The sequence below is a fragment of the Paramormyrops kingsleyae genome, chromosome 1, assembly GCF_048594095.1.
Source record: "Paramormyrops kingsleyae isolate MSU_618 chromosome 1, PKINGS_0.4, whole genome shotgun sequence".
Lineage (NCBI taxonomy): Eukaryota > Metazoa > Chordata > Actinopteri > Osteoglossiformes > Mormyridae > Paramormyrops > Paramormyrops kingsleyae.
This window is the reverse complement of record NC_132797.1, coordinates 36,032,357-36,058,010: the sequence shown is the minus strand read 5'-3', so window position 1 is coordinate 36,058,010 and position 25,654 is coordinate 36,032,357. Positions and strand designations below refer to the sequence as shown.

At 45.2% G+C, this 25,654-nt stretch overlaps 1 protein-coding gene across 1 annotated transcript in view; it reads left to right on the top strand.

Annotated features, from left to right (window-relative positions):
• The first annotated feature begins 1,096 nt into the window (after positions 1-1,096).
• The window catches only part of LOC111840672 (protein tyrosine phosphatase receptor type N), a 30,285-nt gene continuing 5,727 nt past the window's right edge, over positions 1,097-25,654 (top strand). The window contains exons 1-15 of the mRNA XM_023805736.2: positions 1,097-1,468; positions 6,574-6,624; positions 7,942-8,052; positions 8,458-8,563; positions 8,641-8,827; positions 8,950-9,268; positions 9,454-9,576; positions 9,865-9,899; positions 12,122-12,387; positions 12,642-12,728; positions 12,976-13,055; positions 14,228-14,292; positions 24,314-24,523; positions 24,869-25,111; positions 25,287-25,434. Coding sequence (XP_023661504.2) covers positions 1,393-1,468; positions 6,574-6,624; positions 7,942-8,052; positions 8,458-8,563; positions 8,641-8,827; positions 8,950-9,268; positions 9,454-9,576; positions 9,865-9,899; positions 12,122-12,387; positions 12,642-12,728; positions 12,976-13,055; positions 14,228-14,292; positions 24,314-24,523; positions 24,869-25,111; positions 25,287-25,434 — 2,107 coding nt within the window. The 5' untranslated portion in view covers positions 1,097-1,392. The remainder of the gene's footprint in view (positions 1,469-6,573; positions 6,625-7,941; positions 8,053-8,457; positions 8,564-8,640; positions 8,828-8,949; positions 9,269-9,453; positions 9,577-9,864; positions 9,900-12,121; positions 12,388-12,641; positions 12,729-12,975; positions 13,056-14,227; positions 14,293-24,313; positions 24,524-24,868; positions 25,112-25,286; positions 25,435-25,654) is intronic.

Genomic DNA, 25,654 nt, shown 5'->3' with positions numbered 1-25,654 from the left:
CTGGGCAGAGCTTTTCAATTGATTAACCTGTGCATCAATAACACTGCAGGCACAAATACTAACAGAACATTAAACCCCAGGAAACACGTACCATCCACACACCACCACATGATAGTAACTCTCTGAACTTGATTTCAACAGACAACAAATTTTACCGACATAAAGAAAGTGAGCGTTTTAAGCAATCACCAGGTCATGTCACCCATACAACGCTCTGGAGAAGCCTCGTTTAATAAACATATGCAACTAAAATCCTTTTTCGGATGTTCACTTTGTTAAGAAGTAGAAAAACGAATCTAGCTACCTTTTTTGAAATACCGCGGGAAAGTTGCCAACTCCACCACACATAACGCAACGCTCGCGCCCACCCAGACAACTAATCAGGTGGTTTGAAAACGCAAGCTTGAACGTAATTCTGGTTTTAGCAAATTATGCTAGGCTGAATTATATAGTAGTATTTTGAAAATAAAAATTAAATGAAAATAAAAACCATATATAATTGAAGGAGCTGGGTATATATCAGTCTGGGGGGGTGGGGGTGTCTGCGGACCCTGGGTTGCATGGGAACCTCTAGTCTAGACAACTAATGAAATTAAGAAATAATTAATATTCTGAACGCGAATGAATCAGTAAGGTGAACCGAAATGCACCACATAATTCCAGTACTTTCTACTTCTAACTTACCGATATTTATTCTATCCCTGCGTCACTGTCCCTTTCAGTCGTTTGGCTGAATGAGTATCTATAAAAACATCAGTAATATCCAATTACTATTACATGAAGTCTGATGAATTACAGACTAAGAGTATTCAAATGTTACTCAAAATTTTATTCTGCATCTGGTTCTCTACGTCAGCTGTCTCATGTATTCCCTTCAATGTCTGAAATCTTGGCTGCAAGGTCTTGCCAAGCTACGACTGCAAAAGACCAATTGCGTGTTTTCCCCAGGTTCAATCACCTGTGTTATGCAAATATGGAGTTATCATCCCTCTGCCTACATGCTTCTGCCTCAGTGAGCGTTCCCATCGCAATCGCAGTACGATATCTGACCCTCCCCACTCCATTCATTATCGCTTTCCTGTGGTGGTGACGTCATTGCGGGTCTCCGCCGAATAGGGATCAGCTACGAAAAAAGATGGAAAGCGATGCTGCTGGAGATCCCTGCTGCTGATCCGCAGCGCCGTACCCTCGCTTCCTTGCATGTCACCTTTCCGCTCCCCCCAGTTCTCATCCACACACACTAGTGTAGCGGATTCTTGCAGATTTTTCCTTGCCAGCACCAAGCTCAAGTAGCCTCTGACACCTGTTTACTAATATTAATGTTTGGACCGGAGTGAAAATCGGCATCAATAAAGGTGTGTCCCGTGGCACCTATCCTACAACGGAGGTAACATGAAGCGATCGCGGATATGGAGTGCTCTGTGTTTAATGACCATTTGGTACCAGCTTGGGATGTCTAGCAGATACGGTAAGACTTAATATCTTAAATCGATGTGCTCTTTCCATTTGCGTCCACCATGCCTTCATTTCCGTAACAGTTGCCACCTCCCTTATTACCGTCGTGCGGCTTCAAACCGATGCGCCTCTTAAAAATAGTAATCTACCTGTTAAGGAAAATGTTTTCTCTATTTTCATATTGGCGACGAGGTTCACGTGGAGCGCACTTTGCTTTTTTACATGTAAAAACATTACACGCTCATTTGTGCGGCTAGAACCTCTGGGAACATCTCTAACGCGCCGAAATTCTCCTGTCGAAAACAATCCGTGCTTTAAAAGGTTCATGCGCATCAATTTTACAGTTTTGGTTACCGCAGTGAAAGTAACCTACACGTTTTCACTAATAAATTTACATGAATCCAGAATTAATCTATATGTTACACTTGATGTGAAAATACGTTTGCGTCATCGATGTGACAGAGCGAGCAGTTGGGTGTCGGGCACAGTCCGTCATCAGAGATAAGACACATTACAATGAAAATTACAATGGTTATTATTATTGTTATTATTATTAGTCGTCTTCTATTTCTTCTTCTTCTTAATATAATTATTATTATAATAAACAGTGCGCACAAATGGAATAAATCTGAAATCCACAGTAAATTAGACTGATTTTTAGCATTTCCTATGCGCAGTAAAAAGAGCGTAATGTCCGTATTCCAGCAGCGACCTTCGTACTGCTCAACAACACTTGCTTTGTGGATATTGCTACAAACTTCATTGTGGTCATATCATTATGGAATAACACCATGGGACGCGTGAGAAAAATAGTAGAGCATTCATTTTAGTCTGGAGTGAAGGCGGCTCTATCATGACAGTGGAGCACTTTCCTAATCTCTATGTTTATATGCTATTATTATGATTTATGATGTGCAACAATATTTTATGCGATTCCTCATTATGATAGAAGAAATTACGATGACTATCAATGAGAATAAAACTGCGATCATAAAACTACCTGGTGCCTTAGGCTGTAAAACCACATAAGGTTACATTGCTGTTTGTAGCCTTGTAAATGTTGACAGACCTGGAGGCCGACGACAGAGTCGCATCTTAGCTCAGTTTACACACTATAGGCACCTGTCACAGGTTTTAATGCTCAGCGCAAAGTTGCAAGGAAACTGTTTCTCTTCAGTACCATGGAGAGCACCAGCCAAGCTACCATTTTATTTGTTAATAATTAATTAAACTCTTAGATAATGCCATATTATTATGTAGCTGGATGTATGATCAAACAATTCAGGGTAACTGTTGTTACCAGGGATATAATTCTCTTTTGGAGCTTGATTTGATAAATTCGTGCTAATTTAACCGCTGCACCATCCTGCTGCTGGTTTTGCATGTGGAGAGTAACTTCCCTGGAGATGAGATGAGTCACGTCTCCCGAAATGAAAATCAGAATCCCGGATGTCACCCAGAGTCCCTCTGAGGAAGTGTAATTCTGTATTGCTTGTGTGTTGAATGACATCAGAGATAAAGAGAGTGAACTACTTAAAAGCAGAAAGTCCTCAAACTTGGGCTGAGGTGAGAGGAGGTGATGTGAGGTGAGTCAGTGCTTTGGAGAATGTAGCGAACCATCAGCGACACTCGAAAAAAACACTCAGCAGAAGGCAGAAGGAGCAGTACCTGTATATCGTCAGCACCTGCATATGGGGCACTGAACAATGTACTGAAGAATGAAAATGGACCTTTTACTGTAGGCATGTTACAGTATTTATTTACATAAAGATAGATGTTTATGGCACTTACAAATATTCTTCCGAAATACAACAACAACAAACAAATTTATTTTTGTATAGCGCATTATCACAACATTACATCGTCCCAAAGCGCTTTACAGCATCCCCACCCAAAGCCCCCAGTGAGTAAGCCATAGGCGACAGTGGCAAGGAAAAACTCCCTAGAAGGAAGAAACCTTGGGAGGGACCAGACTCAAAGGGGGAGCCCATCCTCCAGGGGCCGGCAGGGAGAGTCAAATACAGTAAAATTTGAGACACAAACGGGGAGCAGGGGGGAGATGACAAGCCGGTGCCAATGCTCCCACCAATCGCCAGGCAGCCAGAAGGCAGGGAGCGGGTCATACAAGGAAGATGACACAGGCAGAATGGCGAGCTGGATGCACGGACGTCATTGGTAGAGGCGACGTCACATGTAGCAGGGTGTGCTGGACATCTTGATAGATTGAGGGCTCCAGGCAGCTCCCCCCAGGAGAAGTAGGGGAAATAAAATATGCAATTAGTCAAAGTAGGGGAGACTATAGGCAGTGCTAACAGTTAGATGAGTGCAATATGAAGTGCAATGTGCAAGCTCCGGCAGATATGGCTAAATACGGTGCTCACAGAAAGTGCCCATCTGACCTCTCTGGCACACTGCTACTCATACACTTCCTTAATGAGTGATTGTCATTTCATTGTATTATTAATGTTTTGCCTGGCAACAATTATATTGAAGTTTTAGAAAATGCATGTGTGGGGCCCCTCCATTTGTGTTGCCCTTGTGTGTGTGGGGCCCCTCCATATGTGTGGCCCCTCCATGTGTGTGGCCCATGTGTGTGTGGGGCCCCTCCATGTGTGGCCCCTGTGTGCGTGGGGCCCCTCCATGTGTGCGGTCCATGTGTGTGGGGCCCCTCCGTTTGTGCTGCCTCTGTGTGTGTGGGGCCCCTCCAAGTGTGTGGCCCCTGTGTATGTGTGGCCCCTGTATCCGCATGCGTGCTCTAACACGCCAGTGTTCCTGCGTGTGAGTGGGTTTCATTGGTATTTGTGGACGCGCTGTTGCTCCCCCGCTCTCCAGGGTGAGGGCCTGACTCATCACAGACGCTCTCTTTCCACGTCACACCTATGCGAGTGTCTGAGATGACGACAATGGGTCTGGAGGTGTAGGGGTAGGTTGATGGCAGAGTAGTGTGGGCAGTCACCGAGTGCACTCTTACTTAGCACGAGGCTGTTAAAATACTGATGGGCTCTTTTAGCAATGGGTCATGGCTGGAACCTTCTGGAACAATAACTTGAATGTTTAGTCTTTTTTTATTGGTAAATCATTTTTGCCAATGAGAATAGCATGGGAGAACAGGTTAGCCATGATTGTTATCTGGAGAACGCATGGTATAAGTCTTATTTTGTTTTTAACGTTCAATAGAAAAGGAAATAGACAGAATCATTTCTTTTACTGTGTGTAAAATCTTGAGTATTCTGCGTGAAATATAAGAACTAAGTAACTGTGGATTGAATATTTTGGTGATGTTATTGTCGTTCCTCTCCCGACGAGGTGACGTGACACAGTCACCCTGGCAGAGAGGGGGGACCACATGGCCGTGTCAGAGTGCCACAGGCACCAGGAAGCTCCCTCGCAGCACACAGAGTCTGCCCTGTGATGTGATTCCAGCTGACAAGCACACTCCTGCGCTTCTGGCATCATTCCAGAAGGGGGCGATCTCCGGAGGGTGCCTCCCTCATGTCCCTGTTTTACAAACAGTGGTAGCCAGAATCCTTCTCAGCGTCACTGTCAAGGGAACACAGACACACAGGAAGTGTCATCCCTGATAGCTGTAGGTCTGTTTGAGCCGCAGCACTTTTTTGTAGTTATCGCTGTATTCAGCTATCGCTGTTTCAGTTATCGCTGTATTCAGTTATCGCTGTTGCCTGTGGTTTGACTCAATTCTGCTTCTGGTATTTATTGGTGCTTCTGGTCTCTATCTTTGTATTGAAATCCCCCAGTGATTTGAGTTCAGCGTCTACCGTGTAAGGCCGAGGAGAATTCACAAAAACACGGATCTGGGGGAGATGTCGTCCTCTTTATATTTGTTCTTTGTTTCGTCAACAATAAATGTGTACGGGCTGCCGTATTACTGTGGGATTTAGCAGCTAGCATATGCAGTAACCAGGGATTGCCAACCTGTCCCTTACGTGGACAATTCTGCCCATTGTAAGACTGTTCATTGTCAAATGCTGGCAAAATGTTTTGATTGAGAAAAAAAACAACTATGTAGGTTACATGTTTAAATACCATGTCTGTGGTAAAATGTGGTAAGATGTGATCAAAATGTTAGTGAGAATTCAGCATGGGGTTGAGCCCTGGTAGTAACACTGAACCATTACTGATTTACTTATTACACTTTATACAGCTCTGGAAAAAATTAAGAGACCCCAGCACAATTTTTTCTTTCAGTCATTTCTCAATTTATGGGTGTGCATTTGTGAATAATACATATTTTTTGCAAAGTGCAGCCTAGTTCTTCTCTGTTCTCTTCTCATTAATGAAGGGCTTTTTCCTTGCTTTATGGGACCTCAGTCCTGCTTCTAGGAGCCTGATACAAACTATCCTAGTAGTGCACCTCTCACCTGCACTTAATATTTCCCATTTGTTTTGATGTCATCCACCGATTCATGAGAAACGGTGAGATCTCTGGCATTTTAAAGTCCTTTCCGCCCTTTACCTGACTGGTTTGTGGTCATTCCCAGTGTCTCCTGCTTCACCTTGTTCTTGTGTCCTGCTGTCTTAGAAATTTTGAACCTGGAAGCAACCTGCTGCTCAGTGTAGCCTTCTGCCAGCAGAACCTTGATTAAACCAGGATTTACAAATGCAGATCGTTTCAAAAATATGGAGTGGTTTCTTAATTTTTGCCGGAGCTGTGTGTGTGTATATATATATATTTATTTAGATATATATATATGTATTGAGCTTCGGTTGATGTCTATGTCATTGCTACCATATTTGTATTCACTTTGGACAAAAAGCACCTGTGGAATCAGCACGGAGGAGTCGACGTAAATGGATGTGTAATAGGGCGAGCCCGTGACGGCCTGTTCCTTGGCTAGCAGCATGCGATAGTGCATGCGATAGCGCAGCATGCGATAGCGCAGCATGCACAAGGCAGCAGAGCAGCTTCCGGGGCTGTTAGCATGTGGTGGCTCTACATCTGTATCTTATTATATTGAAGTAAGTTGTTCAGAAGCTTGGCTGCTCAGCCGGAAGCTGCCCTCGCCTGTCAGGATGCGGTACAGAGTGCAGTGACAGGGGTGTCAAGAGTAATCAGACCCTCAACGGTTCTGTTTGTCTCTCTGTGTCCTTCTGTTCCAGGCTGTCTGTTTGAGAAGAGGCTGTGCTCCAGGGATCAGATCTGCTCCGACGGTAAGCATCGGGATGCCCATGCTGCAGGTTTGCAGCATGGCTCAGATTGAGCTGAGATGGACCTGCCCTTCAGTCTCTTTCTCACACATGGGTTTAGTGCTCTCTCTCTCCTTTAACTGTGCTCAGATCTTAGATATTCTGTCATGGTCATGTAATGTTTTTTTTTTTGTTTTTTTGACTTTGCATCACGAGTGTAGCTTCCTGTCTGTGTATCAGCAGACCACAGAAACACCAACACAACAGCCGGCCCGGACGAGGCGAGTCTGCGCTGAATTATTTATGAAATTCTGCTGCAGCTGCTCTGTGTCTTTCCCGCTTCCCTGGTTGGTGGAGCTCTTGTTCATCCAGATTTTACGAGATATCGGTCTGTCAGTTTCACTCACTTTTCGGCGTCACTCTTTGTGTGACAGCGGATATGGTGCTTAAAAGAATGAACTTTCTCAACACAGTCAACGAAAAAGTAAACTAAATGTGGAACTGAGCTAACAAATAGAATAACATAATGAAGAAAAACCTCCAAATAAATCACAAGTAATTAAGCAGGTCAAGCAGGGTGCGGAGAGAACCGGCATGAAATGTTGGCTGTTTCTGGTATAACGGATATCTACGATATTTATGATTGCATTTCATTTGGCTGTACGAGTGTCAACACAGAACTTCTTTCTGTGGAATATTGCTATGCCTTTGGCTCAATCACAGCTTTTTAGTCCGCCGTCTCCCCAGCAACAATGACATCATCACGTCCACAACAGTACGGTCGCCTCCCCCGCAGCCACTCGGCTCTTAGAGGAGATGAGTCACTGGCATACGCTCACACTTGGGTTTAGCGCTCTCAATCACGCACGCACATACCTTCAAACGGATTCCCATAGAGATCTTTTTTTAACTCACAAATACAAGTACAGATATACACAGCTACTTTTACTTAAACATGAAAACACTTTAGTTAAATACAGGAGCAGTAAACTGTCCGAGTGGCTGTCTATCTGAGTGATAACCGTTATTTTTCAGTTTATAAACACTATCTGTCATCGTAGCCTGACCTCTCAGCCCCCTCCTGGAGAAGCATCTACTCCCCTTTTGCTCCCCTTTTACTCCCCTTTCTCTCCATGGCAGCAGCAGTGACTCACCTCCCTGGTATATCTGTTTTTAGCCCTTGGCGTGGGTGCTGGAGTTGGGCACAATTTACGGGCACTGGAAGCTGAGGCCTGCGTGTGTCTGGTGACTCTGCTGGTCAGGGACTGGCGTGCCGTTCCGGCTGCTGCCGGCTGCGTGGCGTGGCGACCGCTAACCGGCTGGGCGTTCGCTCTCTTCCAGATGGGCTCTTCGGGAAGTGCCAGAGTCCCAGGCAGGAGCGTGTGCAGTACCAGCTATCGGTGCCTGTGCTGCAGAGGCTGCAGGAGGTGCTGAAGCGGCTGATGTTGCAGGGTGAGTGGGCTGTGGTGCCCGCCATGCCCTCCAGCAGCAACTCTCTGCCACGTGTCGGAGAGCCTATGATTAATGGTGAGGGACACCGACTGAGGCCTTCAGGATTTTAATGTGGATCAAGGTCTCCATATAATCCCTAAATGTAATGCAGTCAAACATATTAGGCACTATCAAAACTAAATGCAGACTCAACTTGGGTGCCCATTAAAAATTCAGGTTACAATTTCATTTTTATTGGCCATAAATAAGCCACAGATATGGTAAACAGGTAAACATACAAGCATGGGCAATGAAATAAAAAGGTGTGCTAATGTGTAACCAGTCTGTTGAACACGGATCGGGTGGGGACTGTCTGCATTTGCTGTGTGTGCCGACTGACACCTGTGTCTGCCAATGGCTGTGCAGGCCTCTCCTGGCAGGATGACATCACCCAGTATGTCATTACCAAGGAGCTGGACCGTGTTCCCCAAAGCCACAGTCCTGCGGGGCCCTGGGACTCCCCTCGGCCACAGTAAGAGCTTGCCGCCTACCCCCCCACCCCTATGGACTTTGAGGCACTCAGTTCCTCTTTTTTTTTTCAACATTCAGAGGCTCACAGCACCTGGAGAAATATTCAGCCAAGACAGGATATCCCAGCTCCAAAGCCCACCCCAGTGTGGAGCAGCTGAGTCCGGCCATGGTGCAGCGTTACCTTGACTACGTGATTGTACCGGACCCGGCCCAGTCTTCTCTCCGCATGCAGGCCCCCCTCATGGACCCCTATACGTACCGCCAGGTGAATGCCTGCATGCTTACAGGCAGACACACTCTGCCAGGAGAACAGGAACCAGGCCAGGTACAAGCTGATTCTTCTGTCTCGTTCCCATACCTCTGTCTGCTACTCTCGGTATGCTGCAGTACGGCTATCAGGAAGAAGAGGAGCGCTCCCTGAACTCCTTGGGGGGAGCTGGATACCCACATCAGCCCTCTCAGTCACGGAGGGATGGCCGCCGCCAAGGGGACAGGGACTGGCAGCAGCTCCAGGAACTGGTCACTTATTACCTCACATCCGCACCGCCCTCCTCCCGCCACCAGGTGGCACCATCATTCTATGATGACCTAGACTTACCGCTGGACTATGCAGAGGACTACATTTCGCAGGAGGAGGTAGTCAGTCGGCAACAGCACAAGAAGACCCCACCGGATTACAACATTAGCTTTCTGTCCAAGCAGGATGGTGAGCATGAGTCACATGACGGCAAATTACACTTCTTGCCACTCTTGGTCTTAAAGTGTGTGACTACCATTTTGGAAATGACCCATTCTTTAATTCAAGGGTCTTTCTCAATAGAAATACTTCTCCTAGTATTTCCCAACAAGTTTACTTACTGTTTGTGCGTCACCTTACCCCTGTCCATGCAGACAGGAATTTACAGAGAGTCGCAGCCCTGCTGGAGAGGCATGGGATTGACCCAAGGGACCTGACTTTGCAGCAGCTAAACAGTCTTTCTGCAGCCCTGCAGTTTCTGCAAGCTGAGACACCAGGTATCAACCCAAACAGTACAGTTCACCAGACATGGGTTGCCCCACATAGTCAAACCCACAGGGTTGAGTCTATGGAATTAAACCTTCACAAACCACAAAGCCAATACACCTGCACAGTCCCACACAGGCAAGGACCCTGATGCCATCAGTGACTAGGTGCAGTCCATCCCTCATCACATTCTATTGCAATGTCCTACTGCTAATTAAATGTATTATATATTATTATCTTGTGGCTCAGTGTAGAAGCAGTTATACATGTGAGCTAATATTAATTTTCCCTGTTTTTAGATAAATATAAGAATGGTGTGGACGCAAAGAAGAAGGTGAGTCCAGCAGCACTGCTGTAATTCTGTGCAATAGCTCTGGCTGTGTGAACTGTGTCAGGGTTCTGACTGTGGGAGTTCTGACTGTGAACTGTGTCGGAGTTCTGACTGCATGAACTGTGCGGAACTCTGACTTTGTGAACTGTGTCAGAGCTCTGACTATGAACTGCGTCAGAGCACTGACTGTGAACCGTGTGGGAGTTCTGACTGTGTGAACTGTCGGGGCTCTGACTGCATGACCTGTGCGGAGTGATCTGTATCAGAGTGTTGACTGTGTGAACTATGCATGAGCTCTGTGCACAACAACCAAATGTGTCCTCTCCATTTCACTATAGGTGATATTGTGACATATCAGGGGGCAGTTAATTCAGAGCCCAGGGAGCAGTGCTTGGGGCATTAGTTTGCTCAGGGTACCTCAGTGGTACTTTGCTGGTTGGGGATTCAAACCAGCAGTATTTTGATTTTAAGTGCCCTTCCTCAATCATTAGGCCTCCACTGCCCACTGTGTAGGAGTCCCGAATGTGTGAACTGTGTCAGAGCTCCTATTGTGTGAACTGTGCAGGAGCTCTAACTGTGTGAACTGTGTCAGAGTGCTGACTGTGTGAACTGTGTGGGAGTTCTGACTGTGTGAACTGTGTCAGAGTGCTGACTGTGTGAACTGTGTGAGAGTTCTGATTGTGTGAACTGTATAGGAGTGCTGACTGGGTAAACTGTCGGAGCTCTAACTGCATGAGCTCTGACTTTGTGAACTGTGTCGAAGTGCTTGGTGTGTGAACTGTGTGAGAGCTCTGGCTGTGTCCCCTATGTTTCACTGCACTTTCCCTCCTTTCCATTACACTATTACTGCGATCACTTACCGTGATCAACTGTAACAGTCCTGGTTCATAAAAGGGATCTTTTTAATTATGGCCAAATTAACCACTATCATACAGATGCACACACCCACACAGTATCAGCAATTTAGAAATACAAATTAGCGTAACTGCAGCTTGGTTGTGGGAGGTAACCTGTGCAGTACAGGGAGAACATGCAAACTCTACACGCACGATGCAGAAGTATCAGACAGAAAAAACACCTAACTATATATGAATAGCAGTCCCTCTTGGAATGCGGTCATAAAAGTGCTGAACTGTGTATAATGGGATATTAATAATGCTTTATTTGAGTAACTTTCAGTTACTACTGAAGAACAAGTCAGGAATTAATATAGTTACTGCTTGTAATACATGAACCTTCACGATTTATTAATGATGAATGAACATGGGATCAGTACTTAACAAACACTTAGTTACTGGTTAATTACTGCATTATGTAAAGGTATACTACAACATGATTTGTGCCCCCTCAAGTAAATTGTTACTAGGATATTGGGCCATTCTTCAAGAAGAATGTTTTTTTGAAAGATGAAGGAGGAGGAAATTTGCTTAGTACTCTGCATTCCAGAACTTATCCTTATGGTTCAGTGTCTAGATTTTGTGGTTGAGATTATCAAAGAAGGCATTTACTGTAACAGCATTCTGGATCCCTCACCATGTTTAACAGTTGGTGTTCTCCAAATATTAACCCATCAGAGCAGGTCTGGGGCTTACTGGTCTGGGTTTGGCGCTTACTGGTCTGGCTCTGGTGCTTACTGGTCTGGGTTTGGTGCTTACTGGTCTGGGTCTGGTACTTATTGGTCTGGGTTTGGTGCTTCTTACACTAGGTTATGTATCTTTAGTCATAGACACAAGTGGCTTCCCAATAGCAACTTCAGCTGTCTGTCCCTATTGGTGAACTTTGTGCCTCTGTTCCTTTTTGCTGATGCAGTTTATCCATGTTTCCCTTGACTCAGTATATCATTTTGATTTTTTTTTTTTCTGAATGAATGGTGCCCTGATAATTTGGGTACTGACTCCGTGGCCTCTTCAGATGCCTGTTAGCTGTCCCATGTTGTTTTGAAACCCTCGCATATCAAAATGCTGATTGTTAGACTGTTTATAGCTGACACATATGGCTAGCGGACATTCAACCTTTGCTGCTTCATTTATAGTAGTGGTTAATCTTTTTTATTTGTTTTATTTTTTAAATTTTGTCCACTCCTTTTATGTGGAAAATGCAATGAGATAATTGTTGTTCTACTTAATAACCAAACAGTGGCTATGTGCAGATGATTTTCACCTTAATTCATTCAGAAATGAAATGACATGTGCAGGTGATGTCTGTGTCTCTCCCCTACCTTGCAGATGGAGCTGACGGAGGCTGCCATGACACACAAGAGCGAACAGGCCCACAAACCTGCCTCTTCTCCAACCTTAGCCCCTGCACAGCCACCCACTACCAGCCCCATGTTCACTGTGACCACTGCTGCAGGAGTCAGCCCCACAGCACAGGGAGCCAATGATAAGACAGAGGCAATGGAAACAACCTCCAAGGGATCCACTGTGCGGCCTACAGCGGCATCTGGCCCACCAATCAGAGAAGAGTATGGCTACATTGTGACCAATCAGAAGTACGTGCCATGTCCCCATTCAGTCCTCCTTCCTGTCTTCAGTCCAGCCCATGTCTCTGTGCCGCATCTGAAGTTTGGCCAAAGTGAGGCCCTAAATGAAAATGTGAGATAAGGACAAAGGGCGAACCTACTGACGCCCCTGTGTCATTTCTCTGTTAGCAGTTTCAGGGCACAACCCGTGTGTGTGTGTGTTGTGGGGGGGGGGGGGGGGGGATATTAGCAATAACACTCCATGGCTGCCTGTTTCCCCACAGCCCCTTGAGTTTATTTGATGGCGTGCGTCTACTGGAGACCTTGGCTGAGAGAGTTCACCTCACCACCAGCACCTTCATCAACATCAGGTAGGATGACCCCGCATGTTCCCCAAAGCATGTCCTGACATAAACACAGATGGCCTGATGTTTGAGCTGCCTGTTGCACAATTCCTGTAATAAACCACATGGTAGAGAGTCCCTGAATCAAATCCAAGAGCTTGAAGGCATCTCAAACGGCCATGCCCCACCCCGCAGCGACCGACTTGGACTTCTGTGCGCGCAGACATGTTTGCGTATGGGTGTATGAGCTGGCTGTTCTGTCTGTGCCTCACAGCGTGGTCGGCCCTGCCCTGACGTTCCGGATTCGGCAGAACAGTCAGAACCTGAGTGCGGAGGACGTGGCTGAGAAAGCCGGTGAGTAGCGGCTCTGCTTTTCACGTGCGGATAGAATCCTGGAAACGTGTTAAAAGCAGAAAAATACAGAGCAAGTGAGTTTCTTCCTACTGATTGTCCAAACACAGATATAAGGAGGCTTAGTAGATCTGTGGAAATCAGCTGAATTATCTGTACTTTTTTGCTTTCTTTTTCCTCACGACCATGCTCTCCATCTCGATGTTAACATCTATCTATGTGTTTGCGCAGTCGGTCCATCATGTGATTGTTATACAGTTATACTGGTTTTTAAGGCACAGCTGAAGGTGGGTGGCCACGCTTAGAGTGTTTGGTTCACATATCCAAGGCTGGCACTTCCAGTCTGATTCCAGCATCACAGGGCCTCCTTCCCACGGCTCCTGTGGATTTTGTCTCTAGCTTTTCCGGAATGAATGGCTACATCACCATCCCCGTCAGAAAATAAATGGGACTGAAGCTTAAATTCAGTCTTTCTCTAGCTGCATGTTCATCTTTCATCTTTGACTGCATCCTCACAGTTATCATCTTTACCTTTAAATACAGTGACGTATCAAAGAACCAACTAATTATCTGGCTGATTCCTACTGAGAATATCTGTTGTTTTCTATCTGTAGTGTATTTCAGAGGCTGGACAGCATTAAACATCAATCCCTTTCCCCCAGTAGATTCTCCTTTTAATAGTAGTTGGATGATGGTTTGAGTCCATTCTTGTCAAACCCTATGCTATTTCTATCAGTTTCTATAGAGAATAACAAAGCAGCCAAAATGCAATTCTTATTTTCCATTTAAAAACATTGGTTATTCTAGTAATCCATGGGAATCCTAAAGTGCAAGCAATACGTACTATTATGTAGTTACATTTCTGCAATTAGGTTGAAATTTACTTGAAATTGTAAGCGAGTGATTACTATTAGATTGGGAAAAAAAACAGACTTTGTGATCTATACCGGTAACAGCCTTTGATTTCCACATCTATGGTCCAGGTAATGTAGTCATGACCTTACAGTTGTTTTAGTGATTGTATCTCTGCATGCAGTGTAGGCGATGTTCCTATAAATATAAATGTGAGCCGTGTCACCATGTATTGCTGCTCCCTCCACATCTCACCCTGTTCCACACTGAATAGCATGTGCTCAGACACTCGTAACGCGTCGTGTCCTATTATCTGCTCACAGTGGCGGAGAAGACGTTCCTGGAGTCTGAGACAGGCCTGAAGATCATCCAGACGGGTGTAGGGGAGGTAGGGAGTGCTTGCTTTCCGCTGATTCCCGGTGTGCTTTCGGGGAGAAAGGGGCATGTGGATCAGACACTGCGCTTCTTGCCAGGCTGGCTGTGGGTAGAGGCGAGTGCTGACAGAGGACCGCTCTCTCAGCTGTAAGCTGCGAGGAAGCCAGATGAATGCAGTGAGCTGCAAAGCTACTAAGAATTAGTCGATTCTGTCTTTTATTGAGAACAACAGGCTCCTTGTGCAATGGCTGCACTCCTTCACTCTTTTCACTAAACTCTCCTCCTTGCAGCCTGTATACACATATAGCCTTTAGCAGTATCACCTCCTCACTCCCTCTCCTTTTCCCCAGTGCGTCTCTCTCTGTGTCCCCCGGCATTATCTTTCCTGTCATTCTCTAACTCTCCCTCTTTTTGTTGCTCCCAGCTCCCTCTCTCTTTGGGCTTCCCTTTGTGCGCTCTTGCCTTCTCGCAGTTAGCGTGGCCCTTTCAGTGCAGAATAATGTCTTTTGTTGCATCCTGCTGCTCATATTTTTTAATGATCCCAGTTTGCTCGCCCGCCCGCTCACTCTCTCTCTCTCCCTCTCGCCGGCGGTTGGCTCTGCTCGCCATGCTGCTGGCTGTTTTCTGTGTGCGCCTCTCAGTCCGCAGCTCCTGCCCGTCTGTGCCTGGAGCTGCGGACCTGGCTGCACCTGCCTCTATTCAAGCCCCTTTATTATGGAGGATACCCCCCCCCTCCCCGCCCGCCCTCGCTTTTTCTTCCCCACAGATTCAGCTCATTTATTTACATTTTCTTGTTACCGTGGCCCCCTTTTCCGTGGCCCACGCTGAAAAGGAGCTGCCTGTCCACGGCCCCCCGCTGCGATCGACCTGCAATCTTGTTAATTGCAATACTGGCTCACAGCGCATTGCGGATAGTTTGGGCACCATTGTCATTCTGCATAAGTGAACACATACGCGTGAAGAAACACACACGCGCGCACACCCATGCCACACACACACACACACACGCCACACCCACACACGCTACACGGCACGGTCATTTCGTACAGCAGCAGAGGAATGGTGGAATATCAATGGGACAAAACAAAGATTGAAAGATGGACTCAATGTGACTGTGAGCTGCATGTTGCTGTTTTAATTCTCTATAATAAAAAAATGACTTTCTATTTAGTGTAATATCTGTATAACAGCATGAATGTGTTTTTCTAAGAATTCATGTTTCTAAGTGCCAGTTTCATACAATATATGCTGCTGTATTTCTGACTTCCTTTGCAGATTCTCTTCAGACTTGTGTTCTTGTATGGTCCTGTCCAGCTTTCTGTATTGTTGAACGCAAGGTCTGTCACTAACCTTCTGCTCAGCTATACTGTCTTGATCTTCTGTGTCAGAGCAGCTTTTGCATTGTTCTTGGAATCAGTATTTGGAAATCAGTTGTTACTGTATACTCATAAAAAGCAAAACAGATGTAAAGAAATAAATTACTTTCCCTCATCACATCCTTCCAGCAAGGCCGCATATATGATCTCAATCTGAAAACCTTAGGTGTTGTTGTATTGTTCCTGGTGCCGTTCAGGGGCCCTGAACTTTAATCTTGCGGTTCTGGTGTCTAATATGCAGCGACACCTGTCACAGCATCACAGGAGGCTGACCTTGTGAGGGCGTGTGGCCTCCCACCAGCAGGGGACAAATATATTAGAAACACAAGTAATTTGGCTTCTTGCACAAATGAAACAATGGCCATTTACTGATGGTGCATTGCTTTTCATCATTTGTCTCTGTCAACCTGGAATCTGTAAAATGATGGATCATTGGACCATTAATGATGCTGAGTTAACCAAACATGTCAAGGGAAAGCTTTCTTTATGGATAATGCAAGCTGTAATGTTAACTGAATCCTTTTTATCTGGTTAGATAGATGTTAATAGGTCAAAATGGTAACAGGATTGTGGGTATGATTCCCACCCCTGGCTTCCCATGTGTGGAATGAGCATGTTCTCCCAATATCTCTGTGGGTTTTGTAGTGTCCTCTTGTAGTCCAAAGCATGCAGGCAGATAAATTGGTGTCCCTAAAATTGCCCATAGTGTGTGTGAGTGTGTTTGTGTGAGTGTCAGTGTGTGTGAGTGTGTGTGTGTTTGTGTGAGTGTGTGTCAGTGTGTGTGTGTGTGAGTGTGTGTCAGTGTGAGTGTGTGACAGTGTGTGTGAGCGGGTTTACCTATCCTTATGGGGACATAATGTCCCCATAACGTGATAAATATCCGTTTTTTTTCCCTTATGGGGACCGGTTTCTTATTTTATAAAACTCGGTGACTGCTATGAAAAAACTAAAAATGCAAAAACTCTTGTATTTTGTTAGGTTACTTATGGTTATGGTTAGGGCAGGGTAGGGGTTAATTAAGGTTGTCATAGTTAGCGTTAGCATTTTTCCCATTGAAATGAATGAGCGGTCCCCATAAGGATATGTTTACCCTACATGTGTGTGTGAGTGTGTGTGTCAGTGTGTTTGTGTCAGTGTAAGTGTGTGTTAGTGTGTGTGTGTCAGTGTGTGAGTGTGTCAGTGTGTGTGTGAGTGTGTGTGTGAGTGTGTGTGTGCCCTGTGATGGACTGACATTCCATGCCAGGTGTCCCAGGCTTTGTGCCCTGTGATCCTTGTACTAAGTGGTTAATGGAAGATGATGGCTATGTAGGGCCATTTTGAATCAGAATCAGGTTTATTGGCCAAGTGTGTGTGTGTGTGTTACAGATCCACTAGATTTTACTTTATCAGAGTACATGCCTTTTTGTGATCTGACTGTACATATTTATTGGTACTGCGTAATTATAATAGTACACTTATAGTATACTGAGGAGGTGAAAATAAAGTGCGTCAGGCTGCCAATTTATATGTTATTCTGGTCAACTACAGCAGGCAAAAACTCTTAGTGCTACAGTGATGTATACATATACAATTTATATAAGTCTACTTGGTTCTATCTTCCAGTGTTCAGGAGTTCTTAACTTCTATGCAGAAATGCCAAGGTTGTTGGCATTGTGTTTTTAAAAAGCTGTTTTAAAATGGGATTTCTGTCTTTATATTGTTAGGATGAAAGTTTGGATTCTGACACAGAAGAAGGTTTTGTTTCTCTGTCAAAGAGGTGCTCTAGTTAGTGACTCATTCTCCAATAAATACTCAAGGACAACATTTCTCTTAAACTGAGTCAAAAATGGACTCCCCCCCCCTCTTCCCTCCCCATTTCCATCTCTCCCGCTCTTTTTGTGCCATAAACAGCCCATCCTGAACCATCTCCCCCACAGCACCCCCACCAATCACCATCAGCAGCATGTAGCGCCGTAGCCACGGCAACGCCTTTTGATGTGACAAGTGGCGTTGGTGGCTGAATGGGGTAGCGCTTTGCGAGCAAGCAGGGCCTCCAAATTAGCCGAGGGACCGTGGCACAGAGCGCTCTATCTCCTGCTCTTCTTTCCCAGCTGCTTTAGGTAACCCGCTTTTATCCGCTTGTTAGTAAAACTTAACATTTGGTTTTATGAGAGCGTCTTTTCTCCATTTATCTTTCGCATCATTCTTCTTTATCGTACATTAATCAGATCTGCAGAAAGTGCGCAGTTTAGCCGTTTGTCTTTTGGACGTGTGTCGTTTTAGGGGAAGCGCATGATATTAGGTTAGGGTGCTGGAAACGCACAGCCGGCGTTTCCTCGCGGCGTCTCCATCGCTTCCTACCCGGTGAGCGGCGCTGGTCCGCGAGGTGCGCGTGGGTGAGTCACATTCCTGTGCTTGTGAACCTCTGGATAAGTACACTTTTAATACTTAATACCAGCTTATTTTAAAAGTACATTTTGAATGTTTTTACTAGAGTGCGGTGCAGTGTAGCGTAGGCCGACCTGACAGATACTGGGGTGTCCAAACGCTTCCCCGCAGTTCGTACTTTATTTCCGTCTGGTTGTAGGTTATCTAGGTTAACGTTCGTCATTTAAAAAAAAAAAATCAAGTAAAATAAATTTCATTCTTCCAACTTTTGATCGATTTTCATCGCGGGGGTACCGATTATAATATATGATGAATATGATATTGCAATAAGAATGCATTTTCTCTTACTTAACTGGATTTTTTTTAGTAATGTTGAAATACTGAATACTTTGCCTTGTTTAAATACAACATTTCATATCACATCATAATGTTCAAGGCACTAAGACCGGAGCAATTTAATTCATACTTAATTTGTACAGAAACCTTACTCAAAATGTTTAATTTTCCTTAAATCCATGTAACACGTCGTCGCGCTTAACTGACGTGTCTGAATATTGAGGTTGACGCGCTAAAATCATCCCCGTTATGAGAAGAGAAAAAGGTAACGAAGTGAGGCGGAATGTTATTTTTTTGGACCCACCATCCTTTCGAAGCCTAGTGTGATACTGCTTACTGTGCGTGGACAAAAATATTGGAAATGTAATCATAAAGTAATTGCATTATAGCCATTTTAAATGTTAAACAGACGCTACTGTATCAATAATAATAATAATAATAATAATAATAATAATAATTATTATTATTATTATTATTATTATTATTATTATTATTATTATTATTGTTATCCATCCGTATTCCAAGCACTTATAGTCAGAGGGATCTGGAGTCTGTCTTAGGCAGCATACGACATAAGGTAGAAGTACACTCGGTATGGGTTGCGAGTTTATTGCAGGGCACACGCACGCACACACATTGCTAGCAATGTAGACACACCAGGTATTCTGACTACATGGGAGAAAACTAGAGAACATGGAAGAATGAGTGTTATTTACTGAACCACTGTGCTATAATGTAATAATAATAATAATAATATAATTTATCCAAATAAAATGGGAAATAAAACTAATATGTAGACATTTTAAAGTAGAATATTTTCAATTGCCATAATGCATATTATGATAAAATTTAGTAAAATATATTCTGAATGGAAGTGCCTTAGATATATGATATGATGATGAACTGATAGCAACCAACCAGTTATCACTGCTTGTACAGGACGAAATTATCCTAATTAGCCCTTATTGTCACTTTCATTCAGTCCATTGAAACTGACCAGTGTCAGGTGTGTATGAGAGCTACATGTCCTGCTTTGTGCCTCTTGTCTGGAAGGGAGAAGACTTACCTGTCAACTTAATGAAGCTAGTTTTTCAGTTCCAGCTAAAACAAAGAGCTAATACACTACTGAAAATAGCAGATGTTACACAGTTGTCACAAAAATATATTCTGCATTCATATTCTTGTCATTAGTTTCCCCTGAACTACTTACTGTTACATCTGCTGTGGTTGTTAGCTGTTGCTGTTGACCAAAATGTATGGAGCTTCTATTGTTTTGGGTTTAAAAATTTATATCCATCGTGACATCATGCATGTCAGACACAAAGGCTCTTAGGTCTGCGGAAGGACGTAGGTCGTCAGGTTGCGATCGTGGGTGATGGTGTGTAGTTCATGGATGTGGGGTCACTCTTGTGGATCTCTCTGTCAGTGACATACATATGCTATTAAAACAATATATAAATAATATATTGAAGCCACAGTGCAGTAGTACTCAAATTTGTTTGGTAATATCACAAATAAAGTTATACGTAAAAAATCCATTTTGAAAACAGTTTCCCCCTACACTGAGTACACTTGAACAAATTAGAATGAGCTGTAAAATATTTATATTATTTCATAATTCTAGCAAAACCTGCTGTTTCCTAATACGAGTTTCAGCTGAGCTTCTAGTTTGTTCTGAAAGTGCGTTGCTTAGTTTTGTGAAATGTTGCTCATCAGTGGAGGAAGAACATATTTTTTGCCAAAAATAATGGCTTAGGGAAGACCATAGAAAGCAGCTTGTTAGGCACGTGATACAAATACATAATTGTCTTAATATTGTGATTGACACATTTTGCCGCATCGTGGCATTTAAATGCAATAAATCGACGTTATGGGGAAATGGCTGTGTCTTTGGGCCCGACCGCTGCCTTTCTTGCCTCATAGCAGCTGCTGAATGAGCTGGGCTGCCTGTCATCTCGCTATTTGCAAAATTGGGTCATTTATGTTCTGTGATTTTAAGGACATCTGCTGAACAAAAATCATTTTCAGAGTTTTTGTAAGATTTTTAAAATTATTTTCTCAGCTATTTCATGCTGTGTGTGGGTTACCTAAATGTCATTTAAGTTATTATGATAGAAAATGAGCAGTGTGTTATTTTAAAGAAGGCCGTCTTAATTATGTACCATAGTCTGTACTGCACAATTTTTTCTTCAATTTTTGAAATACATTTTTCAAGTAGTGTACCTCCATATTATTGACATTTGTAAAAGTCATATAGTGTAAAACATGAATATGGTATGGTATATGTATTGAAATGTCATGTCATCCAACTCTGAAAGCAAAATAAATTTTTATTATAAAGCTATCTCAACAAATTTATGTGCCAGTGTCACAGTGACTATTTGCAGAGCAAATACTCAGGCAGAACATAGGTGTACTGTGAAAACCTGCATGTTTCAAACTGGAAGATGCACTTAGTACAAATGAGTTGCTCTCGCATTCGTGATTGTGTTGTGAAGCTTGTGGTGTGTATGGTGTTGGAGTGTGCATTTGAGTGTACCTTATATGTATGTGTAGGTACTGCTACAGATTTCCAACATTGCTTTTAATTCCCTCTCCCACATTCTTCCCATGACACTCAGGTAGGATGGTTGCTATAGTTACTGGGGTCAGTGCTATCTGGGTGATCGTGGTGATGTAATGGCCTTGTGGCTCTTTTGTATACCGTCTGCGATGTTCCGTTGATATTCACCTGTATGGAAAATGGATGGATAGATTCTAGCTGCAGCACTGAGATGAATATGGGAATAGTTAGACAGCACTGGAAAATAAATGGGGCTTCCCTGTGTTAGAGACTGTTGGGTCCCAGTTGGGTGGGTGTTTTGTTTGATTACTTTTATATCACCTTTTAACAAACCAATAAGAAATTAATATAAGATGTTAAAAGTAAAGGAAGAGGGAGCCAGTGGTTCTTTATCATATACAGTAAGAATGAAGAGGAGATAAAATTACCAATTTCTCTAGACAGATGGGAGAGTGTGATGGGTAATATGGGAGATAACTTATGGATGATTGCGCTGGATCTCCTTTTATCTCAGCGCGACCTCTGACCCCTGAAGCCTGACCTCTTGCATTATGATGCAGATAGTGGTGGCCTGTTTGCTCTGACCTTCTTTATCCTCCTAAATTAAAGCTCACAGTCACAGATGTGCAGTGGCTCCAACACACGTCACACAGAGACAAACTCACGTGCACGCGTTCACACACACACACGCACGCACGTTTGTATTCATAACTTCGTGGGGACTGTCAATTCGTTTCTATCAGCAAAACCCTAATCCCAACAGTAATGACCTTAACCATAAGTAACCAAACAAAATAGAAGTATTTTGGCATTTTTAGTTATTTGATTGCATTCACAGACTTTTATGAAACTGAGTTTCCCCTTGTGGGGACTGAAAAAATGATCGCCACAACGTCAAAATAAGACGCTTTTATCACATTGTGGGGACATTTGGTTCACACAACATAATATATATAATAATATATATATAACCCACAGTCACATACGGACACATGCACGCTATTGTGGTTTTGGAGGTTTTATTTATTATTCATGCCGTGGTTGTTTATGTACGGCAAAATACTGATTATAAGGATGAATAATGGGTTACCAGAACGTTAATGTCTTTGTTTGGTGTATGCTTTGGAGTCGGCAGTGTGGGTGCCGTGGGTCTGCAGGTAAAACCCGAGAGCACTGAGGGCGACCTGGGGAGCTTGGTTTGCTGTAAATGTCCTAGGGCTCTCTTTTCTGAGGGGCATTATTATTATCATCATTATTATTGTTCATTTATGGTCAGAGCTCAGCCAGTACCTTGCTCGTCCCTTTCTGTGTCGGTCTCCCTCTCTCTCGGCTGGATATGCCTCTTACTTCCACACAGACAGGCAGTTAAAAGTCATTTTGCTGTTTAAAAGACTCCAGGCAAAGACATACATGTTACATTAGCTTAAAAAAGGCCAGCATGTCTTTCTGCTTCGGAAGGTCAGTAGTCCCGGCCTTAAATCGCCCGGCCTCTTTAGCCGGTTGCTGAGTGTGAGCGGGCAGGTAGCTGGGTGCTTTTCCCACAGCCGGAGCCCTTTATTCTCACATGACCCCCCTGCTCCCCTGCTGCCCTCCCATCACTACTGCCCCAGTGCTACCATCCCTGTGTTCTGGTGCCCGCGCTCTTTCACCTTCTCACCTCTCTGTCTCTACTTGCCCCCTCGTACCCTGGGCTTATATCTCACCCCCCCTCCACCCGCACACACTGTCCCCGCCCCTGGCTCTGTGTTTGTTAGCCAGCCTGGGTTAACCCCGGGGTGCCTTTGTGCCCCTGTCCAGACTAGGCTGCCTCGGAGCCTCTGTCCTGGCTGTTCTCGCCCAGCCTAAATGCCTGTCAGTCTCTTTTTTTTTGGGGCCCCCGCTGGGGGAGCAGGTGAAGTGCCCTTCCCCCGCTCCACGCTCCCCCCCGCCCCACGGTCCAGTTGAACGCTGCCCACCCCCACACATTCCAGGGGCCCACAGGGATTGGCAGATTGGGGGAGCACTGAGTTCTTAGAGGAGGGCTGCAAGTGACAAGGGGCAGGCCAGGACTGTAGGAGGTTAGGGGGCAGGTTTGGGAAAGCGCAGAGGGGGAGGGGAGCGGTGCGGAAGGGCGACAGATGGAGGAAAAGGCCAGCGGATGAAATTTCGAGAAAGAGAAGCGCTTACTTTACAGACGTGCCGTGAGAGAGAACGCTGCCCATGCAGCAGAATCCTGCCTATCTGTGGCTCTTGTACCCACTACCTGTTGTCACCCTGCTGCCATCCATTCGAGTCTCCTGCGGTTATGATGGCTTCCCCGAGCCCTAGGCTCTAGATGCAGACACACGCCTGAACACAGCTGCCACAGTGACATGTAGAAGCGTGTGTGGAGCACGAGAAGGGCAGGGGCAGAGCGAGGAGCGGCCTCGTTCTGCTCTCGTACTTGGGCATAAATGCAGCGCCCCTCTTCTCTTGCTGATGGACAGGGATTACGCGAAGCATTCTGCCGTCGTCATGGCAGCGGCAAGTCCCATTCTTCACTTTCCCGCTGAAACGCCCAAGACACCATGGCAACGTTAACGGACTTGGGGATGTGTGTGGGGGGGGGGGGGTTTGTTCCATCATTCTTCCCTCCCACCAACTCTTTGTCCTTTGCTCTCTCTCTCTCTCTCTCTCTCTCTCTCTCTCTCTCGCTCTCGCTCTCTGTCTGTCTCCCCCATTTTTGCCGTGTACTTGCTTGGCATGGTGTTAGGGACAAGGCTGATTGACAGTGCTTTACAAGGGGGGGGTGTCTTCCTCATTAACTCAGCGACTGGGGAATGGGAACTTCCATTAGCAGTTTACATGCCAGTAATTAACAAAGGCGGGCTGGGTGGAGGGGCTGTGACTTTCCTTAATTATTTGTAGGATACGAGAGTGGCACGTGCCGGTGTGCCTGTGCGTGTCATCCGGGTAATTAGTAGCTAACGATGGCAGCAAGGCCCGATTTGTTTACTCAAACAGGGGCAGAGACAAAAGAGAGAAAGGGGTACATGGGGGGGGGGAGGCTGTCTGCCAGCACATGCAAAGGGACCACACAGATGCCACTTATTGACTGGGGGTGAGCTTTTATCAGCCACTGGAGACTGGGATTGTGAGAAAAGCTCTGACCTCTGACCTACTCCAGGGTCATAGGTCATTTGGGGTAACCAGCAGCAAAAGCAAACACTTTATGTAAGTGTGGAAGGCCATTTACTACCAGGACCTCAATTCAGCTATTTCTTTCAAACACATTATTGCCACATATGTGGGCTGGGCTGGGAATAGTGCACCTTAATGCTGCAGCAAACAACTGCCTGCTTCCTAGAAAGACATGTCCCATAGATGCTCATGTTGCGCCGATACCTAATGTAACCCCCCCCCCCCTTCTGCAGAGGAGTGATGGACGTGGGGTACCCACGGCAACGCGAGTTCGGGAAAGTTCTCGCTGGGTGCTCCTCACCCTGGTGGGCGTGGCCTGTGTGGGCGGGATCCTGGTGGCTGCATTCACCATCGCCTGCCTGCGACAGCACGCCCGGCAGCTGGCGTCCGGGAAGCTGGGTCTGGGACCAGAGGGCGGCTCCGAATCCCACTATGAGTACCAGGTGAGGGAGAGAACGGCAGCTGGGGCTGCGGCCAGGCAAGCAAACGCCACGCAGCTGACATTTAAATGTGTTTCTGTTGGAACGACTACAGATATTTCAGCTTCTATTCAGATTCAAATTTTAATCTCAATGCTGTGTTTTTGATAAATAGCACAAATAACTGGATTGATTGTTGATACTAATTGGGCTGATTGCTGTGGGGGAATTGGTTGGTCTGGTAAGCAACCGTCTCAGTGGAATGGAGTTTGACGCTTGTGAAGCAGGAGTTGGCAGGCTGTTGTCAGGGTGCCTTCTCACTGCAGCGATAAAAGCACAGAGACATGCTCCTTCTCTGGTCCCCTTCAGGAACTGTGCCGTCAGCACATGGCAGCCAAGTCCCCGTTTGGGCGCCAGGATGCAGTCGCTGGAGTCAGTGGCGGGGGCGGCGGGGGCGGCGGGGGCGGCACAGACACCTCCAGAGTCAGCAGTGTGTCGTCTCAGTTTAGCGATGCCCCCCAGCCCAGTCCGAGCTCGCACAGCAGCACCCCCTCTTGGTGTGAGGAGCCGGCGCAGTCCAACATGGACATCTCAACTGGTCACATGATCCTGGTCAGTGTAAGATGTGCTCTGATATCAGAATGGCTGGTGCTTGATATATTCCATTGTATTGTTGAATGCAATTCTATGCAATAAAATTCTGTACACTTAAAAACCATATTTTTGCTGAATGAGGTACAGAGTTAACAAGGTCATTGTGTTTTGCACATGCACACACTGTGACTAGGCCTACATGGAGGACCACCTGAAGAACAAAGACCGTCTGCTCAGAGAGTGGGAGGCTCTGTGCTCATACCAGGCTGAGCCCAGCACCGTGTCCATCGCCCAGAACGAGAGCAACCTCAAGAAGAACCGTAACCCAGAGTTTGTTCCCTGTGGGTCCCTCTTACCTGCTCATTCCACCACATCGTCTTGTGGTCTTTACTACTATTGATGGCTTGATTCTCCATTTTTGTTATTAATTTCCTTCTTTCACCTTCTAATATCCTTTGTCATACTAGTATTTTTGGTAACACTTTACAGATACCTTCATGATGCATTATAATGCATTCAAATACGGTCATTTATGAAAACTTTATAAAACTTATGAAAAGG